Below are 19,115 nucleotides of genomic sequence, written 5' to 3'. Positions count from 1 at the left end.
TTCTTTATTATTCAGATTTTCTTATTTCAAAATATAACCCTGTAAAAGAAAATAGAGACATAATCATTTAGGCTTGATACAGTTGAGATTATTTGATGGAAAGGGTAAAATGGCCAAGTCCTGTTGCTGCCCTTCCCTACAAAGATGGTCTTCCACCTCTGCAAGGAGAGAAAAGAGAGGCTTCATCTCTGTTTCCATAAAGCCAGACACAGTCAGAGTTAGACTCTCTATGAATTGGTGGAAAATGTCATCTCATAGCTTCTAACCGCAGCTGAAGGCAGTCAGCTTCTCAAAGACAGGCCCAGGTAAAATAAAATCTGGAGCCCATCACCCTCTCATGGGTTTCCGGCAGGACATATCATGGGGCTCCCACCCACAGTTGGGCAGATCGTTTACAACCCTCCTGACAACTGTGAATGTGACCTTTTGGTCCTAAAAAGTAGTCAACAACATTTTCACCAGCTCTTTAGCACTGGCTCTTAATAAGCCATCTTGGCCTTCAGTATGGAAGAAAAGCTAGAAAGCATCGCATCCAAAGTCTTACCAAGACTACTACCCACCACCCCCACCCCACCTCACCCCCACCTACTACCCTTTCCCTGACAGACGGTCACTCAGTCTCTACTTAAACACCTCCAGGTGTAGGGAACCCTTGGTTGCCCGGTTGCCCATTTCGGGTTAGAATGGCTCTGAGTGGTTCTTGATATATGCACACTGTAAAATCTGGATTCTCATTTCTCAAAATGTACTTTCTCTCTCTCTGCCTAAGATACACTTATGAAAAGTATTTTTAAAATGTCCTTTTCAAAATTGTCAAAGATGTAAATATCTTTTTAAAAAAAATAAATTGTATTGTGTAGATTTAAGGCATATAACATAAGATACATATATGTGGTAAAATGGTGACTAGAGTAGAACATATTAACCATCATCTTAGTGATAACAAACCATCAGACCAAAGACACCTTAGCAATATGTAGGTGGCCTGGTCTCAAATCAACAAGCTTTGGACTTAGAGTCAGAACTCCTGGCTCTGCTGCTAACTTGCTGGGTGACCCTGGGCCACCAAGTTTTCTGAACTTATTTATTTTATGTATATATAAATATGTGTGTGTGTATATATATATATGTATATATACACACATAATGTGTGTATGTATATATATATATATATATGTATTTTTTTGTTAGAGATGGGGTCTCGCTATGTTGCTCAGGCTGGAGTGTAGTGACTATTCACAGGTGTGATCATAGTGCACTGCAGCCTCCAACTCCTGGGCTCAAGCGATCCTCCCACCTCAGCCTTTCAAATAGCTACAGACATGCACTATCATGCTAGGCTTAAGTTTTCTGAATTGAAGCCCCTCAATCTCCCTGCCTGAGACTCAGTATCCTCTTTTGTAAAACAAAAACTCTGAATAACCAAAGCTTTTCCAATGCTAGCATTCCTGAAAATGTGACTCTTCATACTCAAACACATACGCACATTTGAGAACAGGGCCTGGGACATAACCAATGTTCAGTAAATATTTGCTGGTTGATTGACGTATTTATTAAGTAACACACACTGGCCGAATTATAAGGATACCACAGGAAAACTGTGGGGATGGGAAAGAGAGAAAGATACATTCCCCCAGTTGAGTATTTCAATCTTGTTGGGTGTGAGCAACATACATGCAAGAAAAATGACTTTAAATATTTACCAATCTACAAACGTACAAATAACATAAAGAAGAGTTGTGAAAGCATAGAGTAGAGGAGAATGAACTTCTGATGAGGGGTCATGAAGGAGATAGCTTGGGGAGTGAGATTTCAAAGGGGCTGGGACGCTGGGAAAGATCACGCCCAAAGGCCAAAGTATGGGGGAAGGAAAACATGCAATAGAGACAGTGAGTGTTGGGTTTGGGCCGGCACGGATGGTAAAGTAGGCAAGCCATAGGCTGGAGAGATGTTTGGGAGGTTCTGAGATCCCATAGAGTTTGGAATCTTTTTCTGTATGTGAGACCCTCTCGATGGCAACTTTATAGCACTTAGGCTGGTGAAAATTGGCTCTTGAAGCGGGGTGGTCTAAAAACATTTTACTCTTTTTATATATAAAGCACAGGGCTACATACAATATATAGACCAATATACATATATATGTGGTATTAAATTTTCATGGAGAAGGAAGTTGGTTCAGGGAGATGATAATGAATAAAAGGTTGAGAAATATCACCCTAGACTCTAGGAAGATATAAAAGAGCGTCCAAGCCCCAAAGCAGGGAGTAGAACTAAGAACAAACTCTGAGAGAGGTTTTAGGGTCCAGAGGACTAAGAGAAGACAAGATGTACTACATATATTCATGCAAGAAATGACTCATGAAAGTAGAAGGCATTTTGTATCTTAAATCTAACTCCACCCGTAAATTTGAAGCCAATCTTTGAGAGAAGACACAACCATATCCCTTCTGTGTGGAGACAGTGTCTTAATTAGAATTAATTCTAGAAAGGAAAGAATGACTTCACCTCTGGTCATTTCCATCAGTAGAAACAATGAGACACACACATCTGTAACCTTCATCCACATAACAGTGAGTAGATGAGAACTTTTTTAAACCATCCAGGATGGGCCCTTTAACCTAAATGGGAGCCATCTTATTTCAACTGAGTCCCCAAAATGAGTGAGAGAGTCTAAATTTTAACATGAATCAGTTGCTAGGATTGCATTGTACACTTCTTACACTATCCAGAGATATCCAATTACAATTCTTACAGAGAAGCATGACTGATTTGTGTTTTTAGGTCGTTGCTAAAGAGCCCTCTTTAAAATAATAATTCATTATAGCCATCACCTCCAGGGGCCTGATTAGAACTAAGTGCTACCTGAAAATTCTCCCTTTCACATGTATATTAGTGAAGTATTATGTTTGGAATTGCCTCCTTGATGATTACATTATTAATATCCAAATGAAACATTAGTAACATTAGTAATGTACTCTTCAATATATTATTTTACTAAAAGTAGAAATATCAAGCATGTTTCATCCTGTTAAAAGCAGAGCATTATAAAATGTCACATGAAGGAAATGTGTCTATGAGTCCAGAGCAGTAGTCCAGCCAAAATGTCGTATTCTACAAATACAATATGTTTTGATTAATATAAGGGTTTTTTTTTATTTTTTTGTGTGCAAAATGAAGCGTGCTTCTAATTTGTGTACCCACCATCCGCTAATATGTTTAAATTAAGTTGCTTTTGCATACATTTGTATGTTATTCATTCCTAGCTACTTTTAATTTGCTCAGAATTGACATTTTAACTTTCCAGGATGCCATCTCTAAGATCTCCTAATTCCTTGATCATTATTCAGTGTGTGTATCATTTAATGATCACATTTGCTTATATAGGCTTACACATGTCTCAGTGGAAATCGCCAACGGTTTTGTTACATGGCAGTGTTTAAGACTGAGAACCACCAGGGACTGAATTCAAAGGCAAATTCCCTAGTTAAACAGAGACACATGGAAGGAAGAGTTCCATTTTTCCCTTCTACTTCATAGTCATATTTACTAGTCTTCTCTTGACCATTCTCACAGGAGTACCCGTTAGTCCCAGGTAGAGATACATAATTGGCTTTCCCAAAATGTGAGGTGTACAGGACAAATCTGTGGGACACCTGTCTCCCTTAAGAAAGCGAATGCCAGGTAGGCAATTTTGCATTCTAGGTTTTTCAGTCTACAAGCCAAGGCTATATTGCCATCGTAAAAGAGTAATTTGTTTCTAGAGGGAGACAGGCATCCGGGCTATCTACAAAGTCCAGAATTTCTGATTTAGCAGGAAGCATGTTCTCCCCACTCCCAAGCATGCCCAGAGGCAGCTCCAGCCCTTGCAGGAGTCCTGTTAGTCAAACACAGCTTGCCCGGGGCAGAGCTGCTTTGGCAAAATGTGCTCTTCTCCTGCAAGATCCAAAAAGAGAACCTCAACTCCTCTGCCAAAGTGCTGTCAACTCCACTTAAACAGGAAGGCTCCTCTCAGATGCAGAGAGGCTGGGCTCTACCGTGCCAGTGACTTTGGCTGGATGGAACACCCTTAAAATGCCACTACAGAAACATGCGATGCCAGCTCATGGAGAGGTACACGACACAGTCCCTCCGAAGAAATACGGTTGACTCAAGCTGGGGGTTTTGTTTTGTTTTATTTTCTCTCTTTACTCATAAAATCATCCATCTCTCTTCCATCACATCAGCTGATCTGTCTTTGTTCAAAAACAAAAAACTGATACAAGGTAACATTTTTAACTTTTTAGTCATTTTTAACTTCTTTTAACGTTTTACAGAAAAATACACAGCTTGCTTAATTTTCACAAACTGAACACACCCATGTAACTATATAACATCATGCAGATGAAGAAATAGAACATCCCCAGGACCCCAGAAGCCCCTGCCATGCTTTCTTCCTGTCTGCGTCCCACTTTTAAGGGTAGCTACTATGATATGAAGCCACATTTGAAATCCACTTTTGGTCAGTTTAAGATAAGAGCTGAATTTGGGATCGTTTTCTTTTCCTAGATGTCTGTCTCTACATGTAAACATTTCTGCATTTAAAGTGGACTTAGTTTGGGAGAGGAAGTTTCCATTTTCTTTAAATGGTCTACAAAATTATTCAAATCTGGTCCTTCTTGGTACAATTTCTTAGTCTTCACCATCAGCTCTGACAACCCGTCGCACATACACCTGTCTTCAGAAGTAGCATGTGGAAGCAATTCCATTTCTGTATGTCACCATTATGTGTGTGTGTAAGTGGGTGAACTTCCTATTCCATCTTGTATCGAATATCGAACTTGAGAAATGTGCCTCCATCAAAAACAATGTATAAAGATAAGAAAAGTGAAGCATTCCACCATGTCTACCCATCCCAGTCACTTCACAGCAGCCCCAGCCCCAGCCGTGCCCCGAATTCCAGGAACTTGAAGTTCTTAGTACGAGACAGGTTCTGGAGTTTTGACGGCAGTGGATTTGGAAAGAAAAGGCCCCTCCCAGAGGCATTTAACAACATAATCATTGTGTATGGGTGCTCCATGAGTGTCCACGCTTTTAAGTCACTCTGTGGTTAATTTTTTTTCCATTAACTTTTGTCATTTCTCTCTGAATATGATGCCACGTCACGGTGCCCCATCCGTAAGCTGCTTTTTTGAACTGTGTCGCTTGAGTTTTTGCTGTCGTCTTGCTGTGGACTTAGCCAATTTATTTACAACTGTCCTGTGCTTCTGCCACATCTGCATTGTCACTGTGATGGTATTTTTTCTTTCTGTCTGTTTCTTCCACAGGAGTTTAACCAGTAACCTACCCAATGTGAACCTACCCAATGTGAACCTTCCCAAAGTACCAAATCTACCAGTTAACATCCCTCTAGGCATCCCACAAATGCCTACTTTTTCGGCACCGTCATGGATGGCTGCTATATATGATGCTGAGTGTGTATTCAGTTCACATCAGATCTCATTTAAATCTCAGTGATCTTGGCATGGATATGTATTGTTTATTTCTATACATCCTATATAACAGAGATGGAGATGGATAATTAGACATATTTTGCTGATCATACAGAGACAATATTGTTTATTTCTGGCATGCATCATATTTGTAAGATGTTTGCTATATATACAGCACTAACAATTTGTCTTACGCCCACTGAAGGCTTGAGGACTATGTTTCACTCCCTGAAGCCTTTTGCAAAAGCATTCTACCTTTTTTTGCTTTTTAACTCAGGTGACATGACATTATGTGTCAGTCATCCAAAAATAGTCCAAGAAACCTCTTTGATGGGCTGGCCAGTCATCTCTGGCCTGATCCACATCTAAGAGGGAAACACATTTACCTAAAAGCTCGGTATTTAAAAATAAAAATAAAAATAAAAAATTCCTGGAGACTGTTTAAACCATAAAGCATATTTCTGGTGTCAGCAAATGGCAGGATATAGTAACAGTATGTTCAGGGCTAAATGAAAATTTCTGAATGGATCAAGCTTTAGTCATGTAAGTGTTATGTAAAGATACTTTCCAAGGTGGTAATAGGATATGGAGCTTTGAAAGCTGGGTAGCAAAAAGGTTGCTAAATTTGGGAATACAAGATTCAAGCAACAAAGAATTGAATATTTAGTAGCCATGTCATCTGTGGTCTGAGTATAGGGTCATTTTTTACATTCGTCCACACAAATGTCAAGGTTGCACGGGCCACTTCTTTCAAGCTAGCAGTTTGGGAGTGTGGGGATTGAGAAGCCATTTCTTGTAGCTTCAGAAATGACTCCTCTTTCCTTTTGTTCTTAGCAAGAAGAAGATCCAGCACCCATAAATTCTACCTCTGGGAAATGAAATTAGAACCACGTGTGTGATTTAATAAGTGAAATAAGGTTTAGCGATTCTATACCCTTCTTTGATCCTTTTCTTAGGCCACAGCTAATTATAGGTCAGATAAGCTTTTTCTTGAAAGAATAAATTGGCACATTTTCAAAGGGAAGTGTTATTATCAAAGGAATAAAAAATGATCTGAAACTGGCAGTGATGTTTTGAAATCTCGAAACCACGTTCATCAAGATGGCCCTAAGCATTTTTATTTTCCCAGTAATCCAGGTAGAAGACAGGCCATTATCATGACTGCTCTATCTGACTCCCCCAAAGCTGCCTAATAGTTTTTTAAAACCTATAATTGCTCACAAAGTCACAGTGAAATCATACGGTCAATGTATCTGATTCTCTTTTAAAGACAAATTAAAACCTCCAAAAATTTGTATCTAAAAAAAAAAAAAACCACTTCTAAAAATGAACACAAATCATATTCATGCTAAGATGACTATATTAAAAGTTAGATTAGGTAGTATCTGTTAGAAATTTTAAAATAAATATCTGAAAGCTTCTCTTACCTCCTTCTGTGCATGCTCTGTGACATTGTTTTTGAAAAGATATGAATCAAGACATTGTAATAAAGCAGATAATGGTCTCCGTTCAATTAATTAAGTCATGAGTGGGAACACATTTTGGTAACTGCTCAGCAATCAAAATAATCTTGGTGCTATTGCCTTAACATTAACAGTTTATCTTAAAAATAAAAAGAAAATATTCTTTTCCTCATGTCAAAACTTAATAATAAGCTCTTCAAAGAAAAAAAACCCTACAAGAATTTTTTTAAAACTCTGAAACCAGATGGGTGTCAAAATGTTGTTGTAATAAATACCAATTATTGCATTCATATGTACTTAATGATTTAAAACATACAACCATGCAGTTCCAAAACGGGGCTTAGACTAGACAAAGTTGGGGTTTCTTTTTCCCAAGCATAGGATGGGGTTAGGGGGAAGGCTGAACTTTTCACAGAGAGAAAATGCATTCCCCCACTTTTGAACAATGCCTACGATAGTATCTGAAAAGAAGGCGTGGATTCTCAATCTCCCACCAGGAAATGCCTGATTCTATATCTTTTCATAATTCCGGTTTCCTCCTTTGCCACCTTTCATTTTAAGGACGTGTTTCTATGTTACCTGCTCCTTCGTGTCAGATACATCTACGTACTGACCTCAGACTGGTCTGTCCTTGAGAACATTACCCTGTTGGTCCAGGCCGTAGGCTCCCTCTCGGCATGTTGGGAGTGTTCCCCCGCCCCGCCCTGCAGTAGCTGTGTATGCATTTATGCACTAGCTATATTTCTCTCTGAAGCATTAATTCAATGCAGCTGGCATCTGTCACAATAGAAACACCCACTCTCATCTGTTTCTATAGACGATGTCAGAACAAGTGGTAATGCATGGTGTGTTGGACATTTTATAAATTACCGTGTTAGCATTAGTGGTATGCGAGGAAGGGGTTGGGGGGGCGGCCACCCCTCAGAGCTCCAAATGGGATTGTTACAAAAGAGAAAGCCAGCCAGAGAAGGGCAAGAGGGTGAGAGATGGAGCATTTCTCATACACAGGCTTTTTGTGGATGCCCCAGGTAAAAGTTTCTTAGACGTCATTGTACAGAAAGGCATCAAGACCAATTTCCCCATCTGCACAGAGGACTGGGTAAGATGGTGCAACAGTAAAAGAGCTCAGGTTTTGAGCCCTAAAGCATGGAAAATATCCCCTGTCCACTAACCTCCTCTGCCTCAACTCACCTTATCCTGGTGAGGACCCCGCCCATGCAATGGGCTGGTCTAGGAAAATTGGAGTGATAACCAAACTGAACAAGAATTTTGGATTCAAGGTATCCAGGTGTATCCATCTCGATCTGAGTCACCCCAGTTTCTTTCCAGCACTTCAAGAGAGAAAGCAGGTCCTCGCTCACCACTTTGTTAGCACTGTCCTTTTAAAACTACAGGTCTTGTGCAATCTCCAAGAGGCCTCCACTCTGGAGGGGAGCTGGGGAAATGCATGAAACCCTGAATTTTAATAACTGCATGTTGCCATGTAGTTATTATCCATTGAGACTTATTTCTCCCCCTGGTTCGTGGCCTTCATCTGAATCATCACATGTGCTAATGTGGTTATTAAAAGAAGGCTGATTTTTACCATACACCATTCTCCTGGTTGTGACGGGGCAACACCTTCTTCAGACTTCTCACTGGTCTGGAGTAATTGGCCGAGCAAAGCACACTAATTCATGTATGGTAAAACTCAAAATCTGCCGGTGGAGATTGCCCCCACCTCCACCGCCAACACACGTCGTTTTGTATGCTGAAGCTACTGTTTGCCTTAAGCCTTCTGACCCCCGGTTGTCTCTGTGTTAGTCTTTCCAGAGCCTGAGGCCCCTGGGTGACTCTTGTTTTCTAATTTTTTATCCTACCAGTAATGGATCAGGCACCTCGGAAGATCTATTCTGGAAACTCGATGCCCTTCAGACCTTTATTCGGGACTTGCACTGGCCCGAAGAAGAGTTTGGAAAGCACCTGGAACAACGGCTGAAGTTGATGGCAAGTGACATGATTGAGTCTTGCGTCAAAAGGTAAGCACAGATGGCTGGACAGGTCCGGCACTCCTTCCCTGCTATACTCAGACTCAGGGAAGGCTAGACGGCTGTTCTTTCAATTGACCATCATTTGGAGTATCTTGGAGAAGGCGATTGCTTGTTGAAGTCAGCTGGAGTGGTGGCTGCCAAAGTCTAGCTTCCGTTCACCTGCCCTCCATCTGTCCAAAACCCAAAACAATCTGGCTGCCAATTTTTTCATGGTTTTTAGCTCTGTGAGCAAAAGATCCCTGTCCATTCTTGCATTCCTGTTTGTATCCCCAATATCTAGCAGTATCTGGCATAAAATACTTAACTAATAAGTATTTGTTAAGTGTATGAGCATGTGCAGGGAGGACAGCTGGATGAAAAAAAGAGAAGAATATACCATTCTAGAGCCAGCATATCCAGGACAGGTAGCGGGAATCTACTAATTTTTCGGCTATGTGAGCAGGGCCTCAGCATTGCAATTCCTTCTGTATGTAAGAAATGAGCACCTGCTATGTGCCATTCGTTGTCCTGCCCAAAATCTAGTTGGATATCAACAAGGGAGCATGAAACAGCGAATATTATATTTTGCCTGCCCACAGATTACCTGTTTTGTCACTGTGGCTTACAGGACAGGGGTAGAGATGCTTCACTTGAAGTTCCCAGGCAGACTGTTCTGAGAAGGTGAGGGAAAGAAAATGAGGACAACATTCATCCATTCAACAAGCATTGTTTGAGCTCCTCCCATAGACTAGGCACCGGGTTAAGTTCTTGGCATGCAATGAAGAATGAGTGTCTCTATCTGGATATCAGGTACAGAAGTGGAATTCCACTGATGTGACCTCATCATCATAGCCCTGTCTACCCCCAGATACACATTCAAGTTCCTTTTCCAGTTCATAACTGTTCCATGGTTTTTCCTCATTCAAAAAAACAGGCTGTAAGCAGCCCAGGCTACTCTAAATCTCCAGATGTTGTGTAATTTAGTTGATGGATCAGTTGTGGGTGATGGGAGCTGGGTTTGCCTGGAAGTGCATTGAATTCATCATTTTATGTCTCGGAAGAAGAAAAGGGAAGTAATAGCATCAAAACTAGAAACCAAAAGGGCAAAAGAACAACGCCATTCCAGGTAGGTGGACAGCATCTCAGCAGGAATTGGGGAAGGAACTACCTGGTCCCAAGAATCTGGGCAGGTGTTTGATGCTATTTCTGGAAGCTTAAAGTCCTAGTGACCCAGATTTTGAGTTTTGCTCTTTTCTTCTCACTCTCAGAACCAAAGGCAGGCCTATTTCTCAAACCTACGGTTAAAATATTTCCTTAGGGTTTTGAATTCTACTATCTCCTACATAGCCTACATCAATTTTAGGAAAAGCAATGCTTTTCCAATGGCCAAAGCATTCCACCAAAAAACCTCTTTCATGATCTGTCCTAGGGGCTAAAATGCATTATGTAATGATTAAGACTTACCAGCTCCTGACCTGTGCACCCAATTGTACAGAAGGACATGTATGTCCTTCGCTGAGAGAAAGAAGCCAGTCTTCTGGGTAGGGAGTAAGAAATAAGGAGATGCTCGGAGTAAAAGGCAAGATGTGAGAATGTCAAAGGTGGGTAGGGACTCTGTATTATCCCTTCCCACCTTGTAATCATATCTTTATGGCTCAGACACCTGAGCCACAGGAGGCTGAGCTACACAAAGGCAGAGAGTGGATCTTGTTCATTTGGTTCTCCTCACCCTCCCCAGGTCTTGGCATCATGCTTGGTGCAGAATAGCTATTAAGTAACCTTTTATTGACAGAAATTGGTCCACTGCACATGTATGACTGGCCTAGGCCCTTAAATTTCCTGATGTCCCTTTTAACTAAGGCCCTAGACACACAGAACAGACATGAGCAAAAGTAGGTGGAAATATTATCCCCAGACTTCCAGATTCAGAGGACAGAACATGGAGAAGTTCTTGGATGTTTTAAGACACATAATCTACATTAGAAGAGCCTGGAACCATTGTTTTCCTCTTTGGGACAGAATAAATAACCCTTATTCTAGGCCCATGTAGCAAGGACATTATTTCATAAACATAAATATGCAATGCCAAAAAGTCAGTAAGGCACTCCTCCTGTCTCAGTTCCCAAGAAATGTAATAAATTAATTTGATGGACATTTACAGAGCCTCTAGTCTAGTCTGTATCAGGTACTGTGTTGAACACAAAACAAGGCACCCTGACTCTGCCCTCAAGGAGACTCAGTTGGATTAAGTGACCTCTCGAAGCCTGGCTTTTTGGTCCCCTAGAACCCTCACCGTCACATTAATTTTGTATTCAGTTTCCTCTTTTCACAACGCTGCACTCCAAAGGCTATGAACAGTTCTCCTGTGAAAACAGAAGATGATTACTTCATTCGAAGGGAGAAATTTAGCATTTCCATTTCTCAAATTGGGCCGGAACTGGCACACAAGGCTCAGAAGATCAGCGCAGGGACCTGTCCAACTCGGTCCCCATCAGGCCTCCTTTCACAAAACCAGCAAATTATGTATTTTCAGCATAGCTTAAAATGATCATCATGATTAGAAAGCTACTTTGGTGCACTGAGTCTTTAGAAGCCAAGATACATTTATCTTTAACATGATCATATAATATATAGGGGTGTTTTAAGGGTTTGGGTTTTTTAGGGTTTTTTTTTTCTTAAGAACTGGGCTCCCAACCTTAGAAATTATACTTGGCTTCCCTGCATGCACCCAGGGTGTGTTAGCAAGCTGGCATCCTTTCCTGAGCTAACTAGCTGTGTGGTCCTCCTATGCACTGTTACAAAACTGCTACAAATTCCTCTTAAAGCGGTGCCTTCCTGGTGACTGCGTGATCTCCAGAACCTGACGGTGAGCAATGCTAGAAAGATGTATCCAATGAAAGGGTCTTTAATAAAGCCACTTACTTACCAGGTGCTTCCCTTTAAAGATACATGATGATGTGACCCACTTCCCTGAAACCTTTTCGGATATAACTAGGCCTCTTTACAATGCTCATGTCAAGGATCAGATCTCATACTTGTATTACCAGCTGGCCATGCTGGGCTGGGTTTCTCCTATAAGTGGTTAGCGCATTGCTGGAGTCATGACTGATGTCAGAATTAGGTTACATTCGGATTCCACCATGACACAAGCTTTGAATTGTATATTATGTATATAAAATATGTGTGTGTGTGTGTGTGTGTGTGTATAAGATAGTTGTATGGTAAGTATGACATTTTTAATTCTAAAAATACATTTTTATAGCAAAATAATATGTTGACTTTGAAAATAAATAAAACATAGTGGAATTTCTCTAATACCATGCCTCCTAATTTCACTCCCCTCCCTAAAGGTAGCCATCTTTAGTAGCTTGATATATTTCCTTTTTTTTTTTTCACCTTTAGCAAGCAAAAACAATTTTTTAGTCTTTAAAACAATGTAATAAACTTGCTGGATTTTTAAAATTTCAGTCTCTTTCAAACCAGAAAGGAAAAAATAATAATAAATGTCATTTAAGATTTTTCTCCACCATGAGGTTTTGAAAATTAGAAATTGCTTTTTTGTTTTTTGTTTTTTTAATGAAGTAATTCAAGGTAGGCAGTTGCCAATGTGCGAGAACTTACATATGCTGTACTGCTGTAATCGGGTTTTTGTGAATCCATTCTTTCTCCTGCAATTAGGGTTCTCCATAGCATGTAAACTATAGACAGAAATACGCCAAGCTACAGGTGTTCCGTGTACTGCCAAGAAAGGAAGGGTGTGAGTGGCTGTCTCCGTGAATAGGCCTTCCTTAGTTGGGAAAGTCATTTAAAAAAGAACACATGTGAAGTCATTGTCACTTGAAACTGATTACAGCCTTCAATTTTCTTTTTCACTGACCTCTCAGAAAATATCTCCTCCACCTGCTGCCATCTGAACGCTGAATTGGTCTTTTCCTACTTTGTTTTAATAGAACCAGGATTGCATTTGAAGTTAAGCTGCAAAAAACCAGTCGATCAACAGATTTTCGAGTCCCACAGTCAATATGCACCATGTTTAATGTTATGGTTGATGCCAAAGCTCAATCAACAAAACTTTGCAGCATGGAAATGGGCCAAGAGGTAAAAAAAAAAAAAAAAAAAATACAGATTGTCATTCGTTTGCTAGGGCTGCCATAACAAAGAACTGCAGGTTGAATAGCTAATACAGATTTTTTTTTTCCCCCTCTCCATTGATCATGTAGAAGAAACCTGCACAAATTCTTTCCATCTACCCTAGTCTGCTAGTTTCAGAAATATTCTCTAACATTTGTGGATTAAGCCATAGATGAGTGTTCGGTATCTGTTTGTCAAGTAAATTTCTAAGGCATGTGCTGATAAGAATGCCAGTCTCTTGGAAGTGATTCTTGGCTGGAGTTGGGGTGGCCATAACGTTCCTTTAAGCTAAATGATGTTTGACGACCTTATTTATTAGTCTGGTATCTCCAACAGATCTGTGTTTGCCAGAATGCAAGTCATTTTCAAATTTGAAGTGCATTTTTGTCACTTTGAACATCTGGACAGCAGGAGAGCTCTTCCTTGCATTGGATATATGATGTTAGATCACCCTGCTACCTGATCACCAGCCAGCAGGCTCTGAATTTCGAAAAAATTGCAGACTTTCAATTTTCCTTACACTGGGTTGATTGTGAATCTTCCCTGACCAAAAGTTTAGTCCTTTCCTAAGTTTGCAATTCCAAAGCGGTATTTAAAATGTAAAGGAGAAGGAAACAGCAACTTGGGCTTGATTAAAGACTATCATGATCATTTTTCTCTGATGGCCTTAAGCCAGCTAGATATTCATATACCAATTTAGAATTAATTCAGAAACATTTCTGGCAACTCTATGTTGTTGCCAATTGGCATAAATTGCTCCTAAATCAGATCTTTCGATACCAGCTTACATGTTCAGAATTTTTACTAAATTATATTTGCTCCTTATTCGTTATTTATTTTCTGTTTCGGCACCTTCCATTTTTAAATGTGGGTTGGTGGTATTCTCTTCCTGGCAAGATCATCTCCAACCTTGTTTCCCCCACAAGTCAGCTTCCTCAGCCCCCGCCCCTGCCCCCACCCTGGTTGACTTCTGCTCCTAACTGAGTTTTCTCCTCGAGGACCTTTCCCTGAGGGTTACATTCTAGATACCGGAGTCATATGCAGGGGGCCCTCAGTTCTCTTTCCTGGCACCTTTTGCTCACATGAAGGATCTGGAACAGTGGTTCTCAAATTTCATTGTGCATTAAACTCACTAGAGAGCATCTGAACACTTAGATTGTTGGGTCTCACCCCAGGAGTTTCAGATAGGTCTGAGGAGTGGTCTAAGATTTGTGTTTCTGGCAAGTTTCCTGGTGATACTGATGCTGCTTGCTGCTCCAGAGACCACACTATTAAGAACCACCGATGTGGAGGCTCACTACCTAAAAATGAGTTAAGGAGAAGGGCTCAGGCAAGAAGGATCATCCCCTAGGGAAAGACCTGGGTTTGAGTGTTCAGACACCAGCTTTCTTCCCCTGGCTGTGCTGCAAACTGGAGTTTGAAAGTCATTCAGCCTCTTTGAGCCTCAGTTTCCTTATCTGTAAAATGGTAGGACTATTCCACTTTTATTCAGGCTGTTTTTAGCAGCAGAATCAGTTCTTCAAACCATACCAAAAAGGCCAGTGTGTGCAACAAATAAAAATAGAGCTGCTCTGGGAGCAGGTAGGGCCTGCAGAGGGGTAGGAGGTCGAGGGAAAGGAGCCCAGAGCCCAAGCTGCCAAGTTGCTCTCCAGCTCTGCACCCCTTCACTGCCCACCACCCTCCGGAGTTTCTCAGTCTGAACAATCTTTTAGGCTTCACAGATCCCACTTTAAGAGCCCTGTTTTGGTGATCTTGAAAATTCATTAAGATCCCTTTGAGTTCATACTTTCCAGAATCTTGTCCCTCCTTAGTTTTTCTCCCCTTGGGGCTTTTTTTTTTTTCTTTTTTTGATTGAGACATAATTTATGCACCCATAAAATTCACCCCTTTTAAAGTGTGTGATTTAATAGTTTTAGTATATTCAGAAAGTAATGCAACCATCACTAGAGTCAATTTTAGGACATATTTCATCACCCCAAAGAGAAATCGAGTACCCATTAATAGTCATTCTCCTCCCTTCCTCTCTCCCTCTCCAGCCCTAGGAAATTACCAATCTACTTTCTGTCTCTAACAATTTCTCTATTCTTAACATTTCATATAAATAAAATCATGCAGTATATTCCCCCTTGTGCCTGGCTTCTTTCACTTAGCATAATGTTTTCAAGATTCATCCATGCTGTAGCATGTATTGATCTTCCCTTCTTATGGCTAAATAATGTATTCTATGGTATGGATATAGCACATTTTGTTTATCCATTCATCAGTTGATGGATATTTGAATTGTTTCCACTTTTTAGCTATTATGAATGCTGCCACAAACATTTGTGTACAAGTTTTCATGTGGACCTATGTTTTCAACTCTCTTGGGTATATACCTAAAAAGGTGGAGTTGCTGGGTCATACAGTAACCCTATGCTTAGCTTCTAGAGTAACTGCCAATCTGTTTTCCAAAGTGGCTGCACCGCTTTACATTCCCACCAGCTATGTGATTTCTCCACATTTTAGCCAATACTTATTATCTGTCTTTTTATTATAGCCATCCTAGTGTATGTGGAGCAGTATCTCTTGTGGTTTTTGATTTATAGTGAGGTTTAGCATTTTTTCATGTTTATTGGCCATTGCACATATTTTGAAGAAATATCTATTTAAATCCTCTACCCATTTTTTAATTGGGCTATTTGTCTTTTTATTGTTGAGTTTTAAGAATTCTTTGTGTATTCTGAATACTAGACCTTTATCATATATATGATTTTCAACTATTTTCTCCCATTCTGTGGGTTTTCTTTTCCACTTCTTGATAGTATTCTTTAAAGCACAAGGTGTTTTCTTAAGTTTGTTGAAGTTCAATTTATCTATTTCCTCTTAGAGCTTCTCGAGATGTGCATTTTAACTGAGTTTCCCAAGGATGGCACCAATCCAGGGTAGGGAAGGGTTGATACAAGAGGACTGGCTTCCCTTTCCTGCAGCAGTTTTCACAGGCTCTCTCTAGGTTGATTAAATTATAGCCATGTTTTAAAAGCTCCCACATACCTGGTCAGATGGCTAAATGATTCTTCCAACCAAGCCAAGTCACTCTGATCTTAACTTTTTGCTTTTTGAGCTAGGGATTTAGGGAGAGTAGTGGGAGTGAGGGAGTTGTTGTCACAAACTCTACCGAGCATATGATGAAAGTTATGGAGCCATTTCCCAGGAAAAAGAACTATTTTCACACAATATTACTACACAATTTCAGGAGACCTGCAGACCTCCCTAGACCCAATCATAGACCCCAGTTCAAGGTACGTTATGGGAAATAAGTTGACATTTATCACAGTGGTGGACCCTGTCTTTCATCTTTGCCACTAATCCCTTCTGTGCTAAAGTAGAATGACCTTAGCTTAACCTTGGAGTCTGGTTTTCCAGAAGAATAAGTTGTCTAGTGGTTTAATCTACAACATCCTGTACATGCCACACTTAAGCTACTAAATTATGTAACCTTGAGCAAGTCACTTTCTCTTGTAACCATACTGTAGTCATTTGTTGAATGAAAAATATAGCATGCAACACACAACCTTTGGGAAGTGTGTAGCTTGTTGAAATTGAAGATAAGGTCCCCTAACTTCTGGATGTAAAATTAAAAAGTTTTTTTTGACTTGCTCAAATAGTAACATTTTTGATGCTAAAGAATAGTATCTGTTTCTTTCTGGGCATTGTTCTATCTGATAAAGCAGGAAAGACTACATGTATTCTCCCTATATGGCTCGACATTTTTTTTTTTTTTAGTGAAAACAATAACTGAGGCTTTTAAACATTTCTTGGTTTTCCCAAAATAGTTCATACACCCCTAGACTGAGTATCTTTATTAAGGGCCCATCCAATACTGTGTTCTTGTCTGTGATTCTTATCCTAACACTGTCAGTTTTCCCAAGCTATGCTAAAGAGATCTACCATGGCATTATGACATTTCTCCTTAGGATAAGTGAATTACAGACACCTAAGTGGCCAACCTGTGGGAAGTGAGGCCTCTTATTAGAATGCCAGGTGGCTGAGAACAGTGAGAATAAAGCCAGACATGATTGTCTGTAAATACATACTTCCTGTGAGTGGCCTGGCACATTGGCTGTGACAGTAAGGAGAACTTCAGTGGGAAGTCACATGGAAATGTTCCCTCCTTGACTTTTCTCACCTTGTAGAATGGGGATATTCATCTCCAAAGTAAAACTGAGTTAAAATGAGATTGACCAAGAATGACTGACAACATCCTGAAATTGGAATAAGAATAGATGGAAGTCCAATGTTTTTACGTAGTTTGCACTTTGTGAGTATTGGATATGAAGCCCATATTATAGATCTACTTAGCAATATGGGCCTCCCCAGGGTTTCATCTCCCTCAGCCTGTTTTAGACTAGATACTGGCCAGGTGATGCAATCCCCAATTTTAAGATCACTTCCTGAATTTCATCATTGGGTAATGTCACATCTAAAGGCAGCTGTTGAAACATTTGTTAACCATACTTTTCTATCTTAAATATTTATTTTTTCATTAAAATTTGTGAAGTACCAATAGAGAGGAAATTGTGTATTAAATAGTTTCTCACTTGGTCTAGTGTGTTTTCATCTCATTTCCAAGGTCAGATGGTCTTAACAGAAAGACAACATACACACAATCTGTTCTATGACAAGGCAAAACATGCAGCACAGAAAGTCAAGTGGAATGATTTTCACGTAGTGATTGTGAATTTGCAATTTAGCTTGTGAGAAGCAAAAGTGAACTCACCAAACTTTCCATGCTGTTGAAGATTAGTTGTTCCCTGAGCAGCTATCACCATGATCTTGGGCCCCAGGATATAATTTAGGGGTGTAGGACAAGATACTCCAAGAAGGCCGTCAGGGAGGACAAGAAAATGGGAAAGATCCCTCTTTGTACCCATATTGGGATGCAGGTAGAATTAGACAATCAGACTGCAAGATATTTTATAACAAAATAATCTGGTAGAGAGATGATAATTAAAACATGCTCTAGTGGTATAAATACCTATTCATGGAGCTTCCTGTCTGCATAGAACAATATATCTACCAAGAAAGAAAAGAGTGAAGACAGAGTATTCACTGTTGTTCCCAAAAGCAAGTTAATCCAATAAATTTCATATATCAGGAAAAACTGGCAAAAGGGATTCATGTATTTTGTAATTACTTGAATAAAATGGGGGCTGCTTTGATATTTTCCCCTTTGCTATGTGATAAACAGAGTAATTATTACCCTGTTCTACTATCTTTCCCAAAGTAGGTTTTACATAAATCAAGGCATAATTTATATATAATAAAATATGTGGATTTTAGATGAGTTTAGAGAAATGTATACAAACATGGTAGCAGTAGTAATAATACTGCCACAAGTACTTTTAAGTTTCTAAACCATGTTTCCATGCATTTTTATTACTTGGTTATGTGAATCAGGTGAATTCACAACAGTGACAATTCTAGCCCCACTGCAAAAATGAGGAAATATAGTAACAGAGATTGACATGCTCAAGTTTCCCCTGGAAGTAAGAATCAGAATAGTCACATCAAAACACTTTGTTTTATATGCAGAAAAAAAGAAATGTTCATAATAACAGAAGAAGAGTGGAAATTATAATATTTGTACAGTGTGAAAGAGAGGGGTAGTGGGACTACCTGGAGAGCAGTTAGGACCAAGTTTGACATGGAAAAGTTGAAGGTGGGAAGAGGTTCCCATAAACCACCATGTGTCCTTAAGCCTCCGTGTCTCTACTGTTGTCTCCCTACGAAAGGGTTTGAAGTTCCCCTGTACTTGGAGAGGAAGCTTGTTTCTCTTGGGAGAAAGAATGACATCATTAACTCTGTTAAACCAAGACCCTAAATCTTTCTTGGTGTGTGGTGAACAATTGCCCTTCTCTCTTTACCGTTTCAGCCAAGTTTTTCAAGGGAATGTTTCTGTTCTCAATGCTATTCTTCTTTGCTTGATTAGAAGCCCCTTATTTAATTTTCCATACTGTATTATTTTATACACAGCTAGCTTTTCTGATTTAGTTAAATCCCATAAT

General features: G+C 39.8%; 1 protein-coding gene across 8 annotated transcripts in view; it reads left to right on the top strand.

The window, feature by feature from the left end:
* CADPS (Ca++-dependent secretion activator) overlaps window positions 1–19,115 on the top strand; it is a 524,321-nt gene that overhangs the window by 426,857 nt on the left and 78,349 nt on the right. For 4 of the 8 annotated variants that reach the window (XM_012642349.1, XM_012642427.1, XM_012642497.1 and 1 more), the window contains 3 exons: window positions 5,304–5,450; window positions 8,794–8,949; window positions 12,891–13,038. In XM_012642349.1, the coding sequence (XP_012497803.1) occupies window positions 5,304–5,450; window positions 8,794–8,949; window positions 12,891–13,038 (451 nt within the window). The remainder of the gene's footprint in view (window positions 1–5,303; window positions 5,451–8,793; window positions 8,950–12,890; window positions 13,039–19,115) is intronic. The other 4 variants (XM_012642835.1, XM_012642705.1, XM_012642642.1 and 1 more) reach the window with 2 other exon arrangements.

This window comes from Propithecus coquereli, unplaced genomic scaffold, assembly GCF_000956105.1.
Source record: "Propithecus coquereli isolate 6110/MARCELLA unplaced genomic scaffold, Pcoq_1.0 Scaffold1, whole genome shotgun sequence".
NCBI lineage: Eukaryota > Metazoa > Chordata > Mammalia > Primates > Indriidae > Propithecus > Propithecus coquereli.
The sequence above is the reverse complement of the archived record's forward strand: the minus strand, read 5'-3'. Positions and strand labels throughout refer to the sequence as shown.